At 38.3% G+C, this 17,039-nt stretch overlaps 1 protein-coding gene and 1 pseudogene across 9 annotated transcripts in view; one reads left to right on the top strand and one right to left on the bottom strand.

The window, feature by feature from the left end:
• The window catches only part of LOC102157119, a 33,401-nt pseudogene extending 26,087 nt beyond the window's left edge, over positions 1-7,314 (bottom strand).
• The window catches only part of RABGAP1L (RAB GTPase activating protein 1 like), a 744,356-nt gene that overhangs the window by 572,127 nt on the left and 155,190 nt on the right, over positions 1-17,039 (top strand). The window contains exon 1 of one of the 9 annotated variants that reach the window (XM_038542455.1): positions 9,494-10,237. The exons of 7 other annotated variants lie outside the window; for them this stretch is intronic. In XM_038542455.1, coding sequence (XP_038398383.1) covers positions 10,070-10,237 — 168 coding nt within the window. In that variant the 5' untranslated portion in view covers positions 9,494-10,069. Of the gene's footprint in view, positions 1-9,493; positions 10,238-17,039 lie in introns of those variants that run through there. One more of the 9 variants, XM_038542450.1, reaches the window with a different exon arrangement.

Below are 17,039 nucleotides of genomic sequence, written 5' to 3'. Positions count from 1 at the left end.
CAGTGCTTTTTCTCTCAGTTATTCTCTGTACTATCATCCCAGTTTACCAACCTAGAAATGTCATAGTCATTAATAATGTTAGCAACTTCTTAAGATTACTGTTTTAAACACCTCATTTCCTTAAGGAAAATTAAACTCAAAGAGGTTAACTTTCCTGAAGTCACACAGTTACTAGACATCGAATGTTGGCTTTAAATCCAGGTCTTGGGCAGCGGTTTAGCACTGTCTGCAGCCCGGGGTGTGATCCTAGAGACCGGGGATCGAGTCCCATGTCGGGCTCCCTGCATGGAGCCTGCTTCTCCCTCTGCCTGTGTCTCTGCCTCTCTCTGTCTCTCTGTCTCTGTCTCTCTCTGTGTCTCATGAATAAATAAAATAAAATAAAATCTTTAAAATAAATAAATAAATCCAGGTCTGTTTAACATCTCAGTTTTTGGGATCCCTGGGTGGCGCAGCGGTTTGGCGCCTGCCTTTGGCCCACGGCGCGATCCTGGAGACCCGGGATCGAATCCCACGTCGGGCTCCCGGTGCATGGAGCCTGCTTCTCCCTCTGCCTGTGTCTCTGCCTCTCTCCCTCTCTCTTGGTGACTATCATAAATAAATAAAAATTAAAAAAAAATCTCAGTTTTTGTTTTCTCTAACATTTTGAAGGTTTGTTAACATTTTCAAAGAAAAAAATGATGGACAAAAAACATTCCAGAGGGATCCCTGGGTGGCGCAGCGGTTTGGCGCCTGCCTTTGGCCCAGGGCGTGATCCTGGAGACCCTGGATCGAATCCCACGTCGGGCTCCCGGTGCATGGAGCCTGCTTCTCCCTCTGCCTGTGTCTCTGCCTCTCTCTCTCTCTCTCTCTCTCTGTGACTATCATAAATAAAAAATAAATAAATAAATAAATAAAAAACATTCCAGAAAGAGGGAAGAGCATCTTAAAAGGCTCAGAAATAATAAAGCACCAATATCTCTGATCAGAGAAATGCTTGTCTGTCATTCTCCTACACATATTTTGTCTATTTTGAATGCTGAATCATTTTGATAAATAATTATGGGGTACCTATTATGTGTTAAGTAACTGCCTCTGCTGGATTTTTAGGACACAAAGAAGGACAGTGCATGATACCTATCTCTAACTGCCTTAGCAGGGGAGAGGGACCCTAACCCCTGATTTTCATGCAACTCATTCAGGTATAAGCCTGCAAGTGCTGTGAGAGAGACAGCAGAGGTGGAAAAATGGGGGAGCAAATAGTGGGCCAGGTGTTCCAACTGTGGATTGAAGGGTGGTTCCTGCAGGAAGTGATATCAGTTGAATTTTGACAGATTAATAAAGGGCAAGTGAATTAGATGGGGAAACACTATTTAAGAAAAGGAAAAAGCATGTCATACTAAGGGCTGATCTCAAATCAAAAGAGATGGGAGTTGAGGAGAGGGGATAGTTTTGAGAGACAGTGAGAAGGTTGAATCCACTAGACTTGAATGATGGGTTAGAGGTAGAGGGGGGTAAAAAGGAGGACTTTGGGATGACACCCAGGTGCCAAACTGGTCAGGAGGGGAACCCATTAGCTAGGATAAGAAATGTAAGAGGAGGATCTGTGCTGGGGAAGAAATGGTGACTTTACTGAGATGAGGTTACAGGTTAGGCTACACATAACCTATTTCCTGAACTCTTTGTATATGTAGTCATACATATGTTTGGAGGTAGATATACACGTTGGGAACTCTGGAGAGAGGGCTGATTCCGTGGCTGTGTTGTTCAGTAGTGTTTAACAAGAGGGTGTGGATAGGGTCACCAGGTCCACCCTGTAACACCTGTTACTCCTTGGGCATAAGTTTTTACTCTGTTTTTGTTTCTGTCATTTCTTTTAGCACCCACAACACACTAGTCCCTCAGTATATTCATAGTGACATGACTGTGCAAATCCTGTTGTTTGCACTGGACTAATTTGGTTAGTCTCTAGGATATAACCTATTTAAGTCTACTTCCTTCACTATTTAATAAATTAGATTTTAAACATTTGGTAGTTATCAAAAAACTATAGTTGCAGTTACCACTTACTAGCAATATGATATTGGGCAAGTCACTTAACTCTTCTAAGCTCAGGTGCCTCCAATGTGAAAAAGTCATAATTGGTTAAGATTAAATGCAGTAATGCATACTCTTAGGACTTACATGGTTCATAGCCTTTATAGATACTAAATGAATAATAACCACTATTATTCATACTTAGAGTGACTCACATATCTACCAGAGTTTGTGATGTATAAGTTGCTTTGTTAGGCCCTGCTTAGAACAAATATGAGTATGAGATAGGTAAAGGAGCCTACCAAGCAGGAAAGCCCCCTGTATATGTGTTCTTCTGCCATCATGTAGGACAGCCTGTAGCAATACTGAGTATATAGGAATTGAACTCCCAGGGGAGTTCACCCCCAGTGAAAATAGAGGAAAAATCACCTCCATTCTCACCATTTTGCAACCTCTGAAATTCTACTGAATCCATTTAAAGTTGTGAGGGAAGGGGGAGGGGCAAAGAACTAGTATGGCTATATGGCTATTACCATTATTATTGCAGAACATGGACTTGTCTAAGCAAAAAAACAAAACAAAACAAAAAAACACAAACAAACATGAATGTCCCCATCTTGATATATTCATTTTATGGAAATAAATTCACTTGCTAATACATGGGCTGACTCATATAACTACTCTGCTGAAAATATTATTTTTCAAAGTGACAGCTATTAAACTACACTTAGCATTCTATGTAACGTGAAGATGCCAGAGATAGCAAATTTAATAGAGCACTGGAGGTAGACCATGGGAAGAAGGTAGAGGCAATTCATAACTTATCAAGATGAATAAAGCACCTCATTATTTTTAACAACCATGACAAACAATACAAACATACACTCATACACACACATAAAAACAAAAAGTAAAATGCTGATCCAGCATGAGAGAATTGAGGAACAATCTTGATTTTATAGATCATTATTCTAATCTGATCAGTTTAACATAAACAGGCCCTGCTAATATTTATTTACACTTCTGCTTACCTTGAAAATAAATGTAAGCCTTATATCAACTGCCCAGGGAAAGGAATGAATGAACTGAGACAGCATTCCATTTTCAAGCCTACATCACTAACATGGCTTTGAGAAAGCTACTCTTAAGTAGACAGTGGCTGAGCTGCCAAGGATATAGCCTCTCTAACTGATTGAAGAAGAGAGTGCTCCTTGGTTAAAAATTGAGAAGGCAGATGTGCTTTATTATCATAAATGTGTGTTCAGAAGATATTATTCTCAAGGCAGGCTTTTGGATGCCCCTCTCAACTCAAATCTATGAATCTTAGATTCTTTCATACCACATAGCAGGCACAGGCTCCAGATCAATTTCATATGAAGTAAAATGGTAAAGTACAGTTTTCCTAATAAGACAGTTTTTTGTTTTTAAATGGGCTACATTAATTGAGAGACAACAAGTTACAGTGCCAGAAATGCAAGGTTCCCTGCTGTGCAACTGGGCCCTGGGATCTTGGCTTCCAGGCTCTGCCTCAAGCAAGTTTTATGATCCTAAACAGGCACTTATCTGCTGCCTCAATCTTACCATCAATAGGATAAACGTGTTAGACTTTGATGCTTTCTAGGGTCTAACAAAGCCACATTATTTTATGATTTTGCTGTCATACCTAGAGTATCCAGAAACCAGCTTATAGGAGGTCCAGTTAGCAGCAGGGATGGTTAGCTTGGAGAAAAGGTAATTAAGACTGCCTTCAAATATTTTAATTAATGTCACATAAAAAAATAGACTTATTCTATGTTGTTATAAACTGTATAACCCAATCCAATGACTGGAAGTTTTGCATTTCTGGCTTACTGTAAGTAGTATTCTCTAAAAAATAAATGTCCAATAATAAAATAGGCAACCTTTATAATTGTCAAGAAAGATAAGGAAGTAGAGGTAAAATGACCATTTCTTGCAGACTGTAGAAGTTCCTGCATTAATAAAGGTTTATGCTAGAATCTAGCTATACAAGAATGTGTGATAAGGTCGTAGTGATGCTACCATGACTGTGCAGCATGTTATTAAATTATTGTTGGTGGGACAAAGTTATCTCTTCTATTAAAAAAAAACAACCCTCCTTTAAGATGGTTATGCCTTAAGTCTTAATGAGAGGTCAGACCATTCTTAAACAGTAGATTAGTCTATAACATTTTACAGGAATCTTTTTTTTCCCTTTGAATTCCTATAAATTTGTTACCTGACCATCCACCACGATGTTAGTTAATTAAGTATTTTATTTTATACTCCAATTCTTCAGTGTATGATTCCAGCTATAAAATAATGAGACTCATTTCCCTGTGATATAACTTGTATGCTCAGTCTTACTATATTTCATTTTAGCCTCTTCTTCAAATAATGTGAATAATATATAAAGTTAAAAGCAGCATCTGGTGTATCTTTCTACCTCCAGAAGCATGTAGCAGAATGCAAGCAGAATAAAGACTTGAATGGTAGTGTGTGTGTTGTATAGGTTACATGTATGCCAAGATACAGTACTACTTACTGTGTCATCTTTATTTGACCTATTTGTTGGATCTTAGGAACTTGTCAAATTATTGAGGATTCATCTTTTAAAAAGTTATCTATCCAGGGGCACCTGAATGGCCCCATTGGTTAAGCATCTGCCTTGGGCTCAGGTCCTGATCCCAGAGTCTTTGGATCTAGCCCACATCCAGTTCTACATTGGGCTCCCTGCTCAGTGGGAAGCCTGCTTCTCCCTCTCCCTCTGCCCTGCCCTCTTGCTTGTGCTCTCTCTCATGCACTCTCTCTCTCAAATAAAATCTTAAAAAAAATCAAAATAAAAAAATAAAAAGTCTATTCAACAAAAAAGAAATAACTAGATAATTCAGTTTTTGCCCTTTTACCTTTCCAAGTTTAGAAGAGTATAGGTCCTTTCCTACTTATTACTACGTGTTTAAATCTTCAAGATTAGGGGCAGTTGGACTCACTGGAATTTCTTTTATTGGTATTTGGTCAATCCTCTTTCTAATGTGAATGCATTCAGAGTCATTTTTGTCTCTCTAAAGCCTAAGCCAGGTGAACACAATGCATTTTACAATTGCTTTCCTCTTCTATATGACTTACTGAAAAGACTAGCATCCACCCTATGCACTAAATTACTAAGTTTTTAGAGCAACTTGGCTAAGTACATGACATTAGCATTTTATAGAGATTCAAAGAATATTAAGTAATTTACCCATGTCCTACAAGTAAAAGTGACTAAAAGATAATGTAAAAAGCAGTGTCCTGTTTTGCTCCTAAAGGTATGTTTAATTCTCATTATTCTTGGATTTAGGTCCAGGCCAGTCCCACTAGCATAAGCCTACTTTTGTCTGCATCCATTGTGAATAACAAAGATGTAACTAGATCATAATACGGTGTTGTTCCTCCTTTTATGATGTCTGCATCCTGCTTTGTCTTTGTTTGAATGTTTCTCCAGTTTTAAATTCTTGCAGATTGGAGAATGTTTCCTTCTTCACCTTTGTAATCCCTGGAATAAGTAATTGTTTCTTTGCACTCAGTGTTCTTAATTACAGTGCAATAAATTAAATCAGATATGCTTTTCAGTTTACAATGGGAGTCTATTTATGTCTTGTGCATGTCCAGCAATCATGACACAGTGGAGTGGCTCAGGGAGAGCACTCAAGCACCAGGTTCTAATTAGGACTATGCCACCGTCCACCTGATTCCAGCACTCCAGAGAGCAAGTCTTCTATTTTTTTAGACCATGGCTTAAGGACCATTTGCCTAGTCCTCTTTACTTTTTTCTCACTCTGCTTCATTGCATGATTCATCCAAATTTCCCATCTTATCTTCAACCTGCTGTTGAACTTCCTTTACAGATTAAAAAAAAAATCTTCATGATAGTGTAAGGAATTTGAGAAATCATGTGTCTTTAACTGGTTAATTTAGAAGAGGTTTTTTTTTTTCTATCCTTAGTTTCATCTTTGGACTACTTTATAACTCAAAATTTTATTTATCAGAAGTGTACTGTACTGAATCTCATCAACAGTAAATAAATTACTTTATCTATGGGGAGTTGGGGATGGAGAAGAAAAAATGCTCACCAAGATGAGTCACTCTTCTAGGGCTTCAAAAATGCCTGGCATCCATTGTTCTATTTCACCAAGTTGTTCTATACAAGAGTTATTTTACCTGATATTGATCAATGGCTTATTCTCCAAGACAACCTGAAAAAATTATGGAAATTTTGAAAGCAAGGATGATACTTTAGGGGACGGGGGCTGGGGCTGTTTATAAAGGGTACTTTATTCTCCATAGTATGATATGCCGAGACGGGTTGGGCTTAGGCTAATGTCCCCATATAGACAGAAGTGAATAGGTAGGTTTCTGAGAAATCTGGTTCACCTTGATGTGGGAAGGAAGAGGAGAGGATGGGGATGGGCATTACAACCTGCGTATGTTCGTTCCTATGTGTATACTGGCCTGGAGTGCAGGGAGATGAGACAGGTCTCAGTATCTCCTGCCATTTCTAGGCAGGAGATACTTTCTGGGCCTGGAGGGCTTTCTATACCATATTTCCCACTGGGAATTATTTACCTTCAGCCTTTGCCCTTTTCACCAGCTCAACACATGTTCTCGGTCCATGGGGACAGAGTTATAGTTGCTCCATGCTTTTGTTCCCATTTCATCTTCATCCTTGCTCTTAACTGCCAGTCTGGCCTATGAAGCCCTAGGACCTGGATCCAATTCTGCATGTCAGCAGCTACATCTTCTCCATCCCCCACTTGGCCAGCTCTGCCTCTTCTGGTTTGGCATCTTGGTTCGGGGGCTGGTAGGAGTAGACAGCTGGGCCTGCTCCCACTTCTTCCTTCCTCCTGTTCCTCCTCTGGCTCTAATCCCCATGCCTTCTGCAGGACTCTGGTGTGGCTCCAGTTCCTCAGACTGGCTGGAAGGTGCGCTCGGGACCCATGCTACCTCCCCATAAAGCCACAGCTGCCCTCCCAGCAGGGGCCACTCAGAGCCTGGGCTGAACCCATACCTTGACTTCCTCAAGGATAATGCATTTTTGAGGGGGAAGATGATGGAGGGATTAGGAAAACTGAAATACAGAACCACTTACTAATTTATAATGGCTTTTACATAGCATTTCTTAAATGTACCTATGTTTTAAGTTGGTTTATTCATTAAATATCATTAAAATATCACACTTTGGTTATTATATTTGATAGAGCTTCTTTTGTGAGCCAAACTATAGTTCTGAAGTCTTTTGATTAATTTTGACTTCTTACCTGGATGCATTTGGGCAAGAAATTCTTTGTTTCTGGTTTATGTAATAAAAAATAGATGCTTTTACCAGAGTTCTTTGAAACCAAATCAGTTGCATGGAAACATTTCCCCTATCTTTAAATATATATATATATATATGCAAAAAAAAGTCCTATAAGCAAAGGACTCACTGAATTCTCCCTTCCTTTGCAAGTAAAAACGTCCCCTTGTTCTTAAACAGGAAGCTTCCATGGCAGTGCTTTTCACACTTACATAGCAGTAGCACAGTCTTTTCAAACAGAATTTCATGCAGAACTCCAGTATGTAAACAAGATAAAAATGGAGCTGTTCCCTTCGAGTCTTTGTGTGTGTGTGTGTGTGTGTGTGTGTGTGTGTGTGTGTGTGTAGGGGTAGGCTATGAAAGGCCCAGAACCTCTGGCCTCAACCTTATAGTCTCCCCCTTCTAGCTGAACCAGCCCCTCCCTGGGTAGCCCATCAGATATTTCCTCATTTCTTCCAAAACCTTAGGGATCTGAAATATATATCATATTCTCATATTCTTATGGTTTTGATCGTCTTACATTAAAATCTCTATTTTTTTTTAAGAAATTATATTTGGAGGGGCACCTGGGTGGCTCAGTTGGTTAAGTGTCTGACTCTTGATTTTGACTCAAGTCATAATCTCAGAGTTGTGAGATAGGCCCCAGGACGGGACAGTGGTAAGTAAGCATGGGGCCTGCTTTAGATTCTCTCTCTCCTTCTCCCCCTCCCCCCAGCATACACAGGCTCTTTCTCTTTCTAAAAAAAAATGGAAAAGAAAGAAAGAATGAAAGAAAGAGAAAAAAAGAAGGAAGGAAGGAAGGAAGGAAGGAAGGAAGGAAGGAAGGAAGGAAGGAAGGAAGGAAGGAAGGAAAAGAAAGAGAAAGAACGAAGAAGAAAAATTATTTTTGGAAAAAATCATGTTTGAAGAAATAAGCTTTACAACAATATATAAATATCTTATTTAAGATTTTGTTAATACTCGAAATGTTTAACAAAAAAATGTTTTATTGAATTTTGGAAAGAGGAACTCAATATTCTGTTAAAGCAGGAAATATTTATTTCCCTTTAACCCCAATTCTGTATCAATCTATTTCTTTAACAAAGATCACAGAGATATGCTGATAAATATGTTTCTATTTCTATTCTTGCAGAGATCTATAACTCTTAATTGTCAGAGCAACAGACTAAGCCTCAGAAGGAGCTAGGTCTGGCTCTCTTAGTCCTGTTACTCCATATCATGCTACAACTCACATGGAGAAACTGATCTGGTACTTACTAAAGAATTGCAGCACCAAGATTCTGAATATAATTAGTTATTTGTTAGCTAAAGTTTAGAAACTGTTCCTAAAGGTGATCTTGTCTTTTTGCCCTCATTTGGCTGTAAATGATTATTCACTCCAAGGAAGTTAATGTAGCATGGACTAAGACTGTAAAATTTTAAACCATGGATATCCCTCAGTTACATTATTAGTAGGGAAGGATTAATTTGACCAGAGAGTATTAAAATAATGTTTTGAACTATTAACTGAGTGTAGCTTAAGAAAGTTATTACTGCTTTGAGAATCTCAACTTTAGTGATTCCTTAGATGTACACTGTCATTATATTGTAGGTTTTTGTTTTATCATACTGTATGTTTATAAAAATCCTACTTTTAATTATGGCTTCCCAGAATGCTGAAATACTTCACATTCTAGCATTGCAAAAAGTCATTATTATTGCATAAACACTGCAACTTGAGGGTGTGTCGTTTCTTGGAAGCTCTGTCTTTGCTCTCTGTTCATCCTGTATCATGTCACCCTAAACCTCTCTTCTGTAGAGATTTCAGTAATGTAACAAGGATTGGAGCATCCCACTTTAAATACGCAGGATAAAATCAGACTTTTATCTGTTACGGTTATTAGAAAGCAAGAGTGAAGAAAGGTCAGCCTTTTAGCTGGCAGGCTGTCGGGTTTTTCTGTGAGCATTACATGTTAAGAGAAGCTAGTTCATCTGTCTTTGGTTTTAGGATTCAACAGCATAAGCTGTCAGACTAACGCTGAAGGTGGGCCAGGAGGGGAAGCACATCTGTCCAACGACTCGCCATTGGTTTCCTATTACAGCATTCTCCCCCGAGACACGCTCTGCATGCTCATTCACCTACCTCCTCCTCTGCCCTCCCCTTCCTTCCCTACCCCTTCATTACTGATTCACAGCAAGAGGCGGCAGCGGCAGCAGCAGTGGCGGCGGCAGCAGCGCTGCTTGTCACGAATCAAGGATTGCAATGAGCTCATCCTTTTCTCCTTGCAGCTTCACAACTGCCCTGGCTTCCTGGCTACTGCTGCTGCTGTCTGCTTACACGCAGACACACACTCACGCGCACACACACACATACACACACACGCACGCACGCACACACACACACTCTCTCTTACACGCTAGACCCTTCTAAGCTGCTTGTACATTTTAACACATGTATCTGAACTCTCCTGCATCACTCTTGGCCATTTTCTTGCATTCGATTGCTTTTGCCGTTTTTTTATTTAGATCAGGATTTGATTTCATTTTCCAGTCTACTTTGGGGCTCTTGCACAGTGGATAATTTAGCCAAAATGTTCTTCCTGTGGAGACGTTAGCTGACAATTCCCACCACAGACTGGCTTGTGCGTGCTCCTGGGGAAACCTAAGCCTGGCTCCCCTCCCACTGCAGTTCTCAAAATTGTGGATAAGAGATCCAGCTTTCTCATTCTGGATACCTACTTACTGCTCATGGAAGAAGGGGTGCCCTGCCCAGCCCCAGCTGCTAAGCTCACACCTCCTGTCAAAAAGTCCCAGGACATGCACGACGAGAGAAGCAAGCTGGTGAATGAGTATGCATGTCGAGTGCTGGAACTTCTGGGGATGGGGCATCGTCTGTTTGTGCCTCGGCTTCTGGCGGTGAGACTGTTTTTCATTGAACTTCATTTGTAGGGAATCTGCCACCCTCTGTGAGAATTCCTGTATCCCTAAAAGAGGCTTGCAGTCTCCTGTTTTCTTCTCCTCTTCCCCACACTACCAGGAAGGAAGTGCTGAGTGGCCACTGCCCTGGGGCTCTAGCTGAGCCAGGTCCATGCCACTCCTTAATTGGCCAGAGGAGATATGGCTCTTCTCTAAGAGCCCAGGGCCACATTAGGGGCATTATCTCTGTGGCAGGGAAAAAAATTTTTTTTTCTGGCTGCCTAGACTCAGCAATAAAGCAGAATGCCCAAGTGCTTGATTTAGACATTCTGTTATTACGTCTCCAAAGGGTTAAATTTCACAACAGGCATCATTGCTACTTATCTAGACTACTGTGGTTTGCGTTCTAACCTCACCATTTGATTGCCAACTTGATTTTTTTTTTTTTTTGGATGGGGAATTTTACCCCCTAAAATTCCTTGGGTAGGAAATTGAAAATCTCTCCCCTGGAATGTTTTAACTATGTATCTATGAAGCAGCTTAAAGCTGTTGGGTTTGTGCCCTGAATCTGGGAAGTCTGCCTTGCTTGTTTTTTTTATTTCCTGAACAAGAGGAAAATCACTCTTCCTCACTTCCTACCAAGGGTTAAAATTAAATACCCACAATCACTGGTGCAGGGTTTCTTTTTAGTGGTTTGAGAACTATACCTAGCAACTGTTCTATAACGTAATTGGCCTACAGTAGTCCTATACTATTATTTGGTAATTGAACAAGAATAATAAGCTTTGTCTATTTTATACAATGGAGTTTAATACCATTCCAGACTGGTTTTCATTATGGTTATGTCATATTTGAGTCTTTTCAGAAGTACAATGTTAACTGGATTTAACACTTTTCTCTTACATATCTCTCTCTTCAGTCTAGCCATCTCTGGTTATATTATCTTTGCAGTTACCAATTCAGTACTCATGTATTCGCATGCAAATATCATCCCCCTTGTATAGTCACAACAACATTTTTAGGTAGCTGTATGCATGAGGGATTTTTCGCCATGAAAAAAAGTCTGTTTATTGTTACAAGATGAAGTTAGAAGCAATGACCAGTGTACAATTATTGGGGAGTGTTTTTGAGAAATACAGTTTCTTTGTCATTTAAGAAAGAAAAAGAGTTCAATACATATGTTTTAATGCCCACAGTGCTCACTTGAATTTTGTTTCCCTGAGTCACATTTTTCTTAATAAAAGAGAAAACTGAAGGTTTATGTTTCTAGTAGAAATCTAGTAGGATTTTTTTTCTTTTAAGTGAAATAAAAAGCATTTTATTCAGGAGCTTTGACACTATTAAGTGCTAAAATATATTTCAACAAATTATCTACATCTCTTTGAAGAGTCATTTTTAGGCCTAATATATTTTCCTTTTCTTAGAGACTACTTAACTTTTGTGACTCCAGGGCTTCCACTATAACTTTCCAGTACTCTGGTACTGCGTTTCTTTGGCACTTTATATTTTCAGTGCTTTGAAGGAAAACATGAAGTGATAACTGTCTCTCATACTTAAATATGCATTAGGGTTGAATTTAAACTGCCTATAGTTTAAAACAAATTATCAGGAATAAAATTCACAAGGAGTTGGGCTCATAAGCTTCAGATCTTTTGGAGGTCATGTGTATCTGTATGTTGCAACCATATAAAGTTGACTTGGTTGCCCAATTAGGTATCCAAGGTATCCCTCAGGTTGTTTGGGGCTCTCACATTCAGAGTTTAGGTAATGGTGCCATTTGTATTACGTGTAAAAGTATATACTGAGGTGTCTAGAGGGTCATTTGGCAATCTCTGACTCTGTCTTACAGTATCGTATTTATAAGATTATTGATAGAACTAGGGTGCTCTACAATTTGGGAAATCACATACCCTTTAATTAGCAATATGGCTGTGAAGTGAGATCACCTATTCAGTGAGTTACTGCTTAAAGTTTAGCATGTGTACCAGGAAGAAGTACAGTTGTTCAACCTTGTGTTATTGGACTGGCTAATGATGTGAGATCGATGGCTGATCTGCACTGGGTGGTCCTAGGAGGAATCCTGCCACATATGATATTGCAACCTTCCCATTACCATTCAAAAAGGCAGGCACTGAAGTTTTGGTTTTCAGATATGTTTTAAACATGAATACATGTACGTTATTAAACCCATGTAAATATGTTATTTTACTTTAAAGATCTTGGTAGGTTTTTTTTTTCATGTAAGTTAACTTTCTTAATGAACTGATCAAATAAATGAAGATTTACCAAGACAGTGTTGTAGATTCGGACTTTGAGACTTATTCATTGTCCCCTGATTCACAGAAGGACCATGAAACTACTAGAACACCAAGCACATTTGAAAAACATTTTTTAAGTTTTTATTTAAATTAGACATTTGAAATTTTTGCTTCTTGTCCTTCAAAGGTACACCTAGTAAAGAATAATTTTCCTTTAACAAATCAAGTACAAGTACTTCGTTTTAGGTATTACCATAAGGCATAAATTCTATGTGCAGACTCACCAAACATACGTTTCTTTGGTGAAATTAAAATACCAAAGCAAGAGATACAGGTATCCTAGATACCAGCTCAGTAATGTTTCCCTCTTCTAAAGTCTGTGCTTCCAAATGATTCTCAGATTTCCAAAAATATGTCTCTACTAAGAGAAATCCTGTTAGACACTATAAAGAAAGAAAAAGCCATTTGTGGTAGAAATAGTGAAGGTGAGAAAGAGAACCATTCCTAGATTTAAAAATAATAATAATAATTCCTTAAGATAATCAAACCTAGAATTTGCTGCTTATCAGAGGCCCTTGAAGAAAGATTGATCATTCAAGAGTCGTGAGAGGTTCAGAATAGAAGCATCTAGAGCTAACACCCAAATGTTAGAGCTGTTCCTTTCCACCCACCCTGCCTCTTTAAAAAAAAAAAAATCACTTTAAAATGTGATACTCTTGCACTGAATTTTTCAGTGGGAAAAACACACTCAAAATGGTATCCGCAATGACACATAGCCAGAGTCCATACTCTGTAAGTGTGTGAGATTTTAGGAAAAAGGGAAAACTTTTATTCTACTTATGTTCAAAATCTCCCTTTTCTCCATTTAGATTTTATTTGCTATTATATGGTGTGGAAAGTTATTATCAGATCATTATATATTAATGTCAGTGTTGGCTATAGTTTCAGTACTGATACTGTGGGCTCTGTGCACAGTAAATCCAAAGGAGGATTGATATTAAAATGAAAAATAAGTATACCTCCCATTCTTACTACTGTCTTAACTGCTATAAGGATTGCTCATTGAAGAGAGGTTGAAACTCTTCAAATTTAAAGACCTCAAAATAGGAAGTTGCCATGCATACCTCTGATGCCCTTCAAAATATAAAAATCTATTTTTATATTAAAATAAGTCCTAAATCTACTTTCTAATTTACAACTTATTAATTGTGACTTTTTAATACTGGATGTGCTTGAAGTGGAGCTTTCATGAATTTACAGAACAAATTTATGTTGGTGTCTATTATGTGCCTGGCAATTGGCTTAATTCATTTTAGTGGGGAAGTGAGAAGGATACCTAAATTAACATCCTACTTTTAAAAAATTCTACTTACCTTTTCCTTCTGGATATTTCTCTTTACCTATTTGAAAGGAAGCAGAAGGAGGACTGGTTGAAATGTTTTTAATTGTCCAAGTAATCTTTATATACAATTTTATTCAAATGAAGTAAAAAGTAATGTTCCCTTTGGAGGTGTAATTGATAACATGTTCCATGTTGTCACTTAAAATGATTTGACAGCAAGTTTGGGGAGCAAAAAATGAGTGTTAATGGAACCACTAATTTTTAAAAGTTATCATTTATTCTTATTTAAAAGCTGATAGAAAAAAAAAGCTGATAGAGTTCTCTATTTTGCAAGGGAAGAAAACATGTCTTTGCTTATTCAAATTTCCCTACTCTTGTCTGTGTTACCTTCTGGCTAATATTACTTAGCAAATAATGTCAGGAAAGTAATTGCATTTTCATTATGATACTCTTTCCTCATGATCATTCTGGAGGCAATATAGAAAAACTCTTAAGAACTTCCCAGTTGAAGAATTGCCTTTCCAGCTTAAGTGAGGTCTTTTAGCCTGACCGAGTTGTGTTGTAGTGAGATGGATGGATAAGGATAGCCGGAAGCTGGTCTCTCCTCCTTTGGGTACTTGGTGTGGTTCTTGAAATGTTAGTCTGCCTGTTGGGGTGCATTTTTAAAGCTTGGGTCTTATCACAAGAGATCATGTGTTCAGTGTAGACAGGTAGCACTTATACATACAATTGTAAACTTAATTACAACCATTAAATAAGTTTACATCTCCATAGTCAGTTTATTAATAAACTGTGTGAAGTCATATTTTAGTTTCATAGAAAGCACTGCTACATATATTTTGGACTAATACTATTATATTAATGCTTCATAGTTGTGAAGCATATATATTTAACAAGCTGATATGTACAATATGATCCAAATTTTCTTTTTCTTTTTTTTTTTTGATCCAAATTGTCTTAAATATGTGTGTGTAGGGATAGGGAAAAAATGATAAGCAATGTAACAAAATGTTAATTATGTTTATCTCTGGGTAGTAAAATCTTTTAGGCTTTTAAAAAATATTTTCAATTTTGGAGAAAGTGAATATGTAATCAATAAAAAATGTATAACTCTCATTATGTAGAAATGCAGACACACATATATATACAAAGTATGATTTTTACAACATATTTAAAAAACCCAACAACTTCCTGATAAATTCTTAGTGAAGCATCCAGATTTTTGCAGACCAAGAGGCATCTATCCCTCAATTGTAGAAGATAAACCTCTCAGATACAGTTATGAGAAATGGAGAGTTATCCCTATAAATTTGTGATCTACTATGGCATAAAAAGGTATATGGAAATGATACTTAATGACTATGGAAATCTTTTAAAGATAGAAAATTGGAGGAAAAAACCCATCAGAATTAAGGTAGGACTGTAGATTATCTTCTGGACCAATGGCAAACAAGGTTTTTGTTAATGTACTTTTTGCTTATTGGCATGTTTTTTTGGCCCATGGCATTGTCTTCTGGTGTATTTTTTTCTAATTCACAATGAAATTAGCTTTATTTCAATCCATTGACAGGAATATAAATTCTTAAGATTGCTTGTTTTATGTAATTAAAAATGTCAGTGAGAGCAGGTATTATTTGTATTATTTGTAACTACTAAAATATCAGTACTTGAGGATACTCAAACAGCACAGAGACAACTTTCCAAATTGTCATCCCTTATGTTTGTTTTGGGGTTCACAAGGTGTACATATGACTTATTTCTTTCTCTAATACTTGAGGTTGAAGATACTCCCTTATTGAGGTAGAACAGTAGAGATATAGGCAACACCTCAAGTTAGCTAAAGTTGGGATCAGAATGAATTTACTTCATCCTTTGCAGCCTTATTTAAGTATCTTTAATTGCCAGCTACTTTTTTTTTAAAGATTTTATTTATTTGTTCATGAGAGAGAGAGAGAGGCAGAGGCACAGGCAGAGGGAGAAGCAGGCTCCATGCAGGGCACCCGATGTGGGACTCGATCTCATGTCTCCAGGATCAGGCCCTGGGCTGAAGGCGGCGCTAAACCACTGAGCCACCCGGGCTGCCCGCCAACTACTTTCTAAAGTATGAAATTAGGGGATCAAATAACATGCAGTTTCCACATGTGTGTCTACCTGAGTCCTTCTGCTCTGTGATTGTTAAGAGCTCCTGTCGTACAGGGCATAACTGAGTTGGCCATGGGATCTGAAGCATCATTAACACAAGCAGTGTCTTGGAAAGGACAGTCACAGGGCACTCTGAATTCTGGTTTCCAGAGACCAACCCAGGTTGAACTTCAGCCCCACCCAGGTGGGGAGTTTCTTGCTGCACCTCTCCTGAGCATATAGCCTCCTTCAAACCGCATCTTTTTTAAGTGGCTATTCCTGAACTGACCACAGGTCACATGTCACAGGCTATATGATTCCTCATCTCTAATCTTTACCTTTCTACTTTTGCATGAACTGAGAATCTAGACTTGAAATCAGGCCTTGGGCAGTATTAGAAAATTAGCTAATTACCATGACTACCAATCATGCTACTGCCTTCAGGCAAGGAACTATACCACCATTTTGAGACATCTGTTACCAAGTCACTAGAGCTTAGTTGAAAATAGAAGTGGTGCCCTCAGAGGCTTTGGAGTAGGGAGGATAGCTGCTCATCCTGCTTCCCCACAAATTCCATAAGCAGGGTGTCTTGAGTTTTCCCCACAGTTAGTAGGGAGCTGATCATCAACCCCAGTATCACAGGTGAGAAAAGAAGATAGGGGATATAGTTGTCTGGTATATCTGGTAGCTGGATGCTTTCCCAGTAATTCAGCAGTTGCTATTTTGGGCAGAAAAGCCCTCTTTTAGGCTGAAGTTTCTCATAACTGTCTTTTCCAACTAAGTTAAGGTGAGTTGATAGAACTCTGTCCATGCCATACATTCTCTCTACCACTTATCACCATCGTGTCTAAGTATCCATGAGGAGGAAGTCAGTGTGAGATATACTGAGGCTTGTTTTTCCACTGCTGCTATTAGCCTAGCTCTACTTTCTGATTACTAATTTATGGATCTAAAGCTGAGGCAACCTGGTGCCCCTGTGGAAATGCTGACATATGAATTAATACATTATTTTTATTTTACATATTTCTGCTTAAAAGGGAGGGGAGATGAAAGTAAAATTCATCCAGTAAATTTTAATTGA

The sequence above is a fragment of the Canis lupus genome, chromosome 7 (assembly GCF_011100685.1).
Source record: "Canis lupus familiaris isolate Mischka breed German Shepherd chromosome 7, alternate assembly UU_Cfam_GSD_1.0, whole genome shotgun sequence".
NCBI lineage: Eukaryota > Metazoa > Chordata > Mammalia > Carnivora > Canidae > Canis > Canis lupus.
Note: the sequence above shows the minus strand (reverse complement) of the source record. Positions and strands in the feature narration are given on the sequence as shown.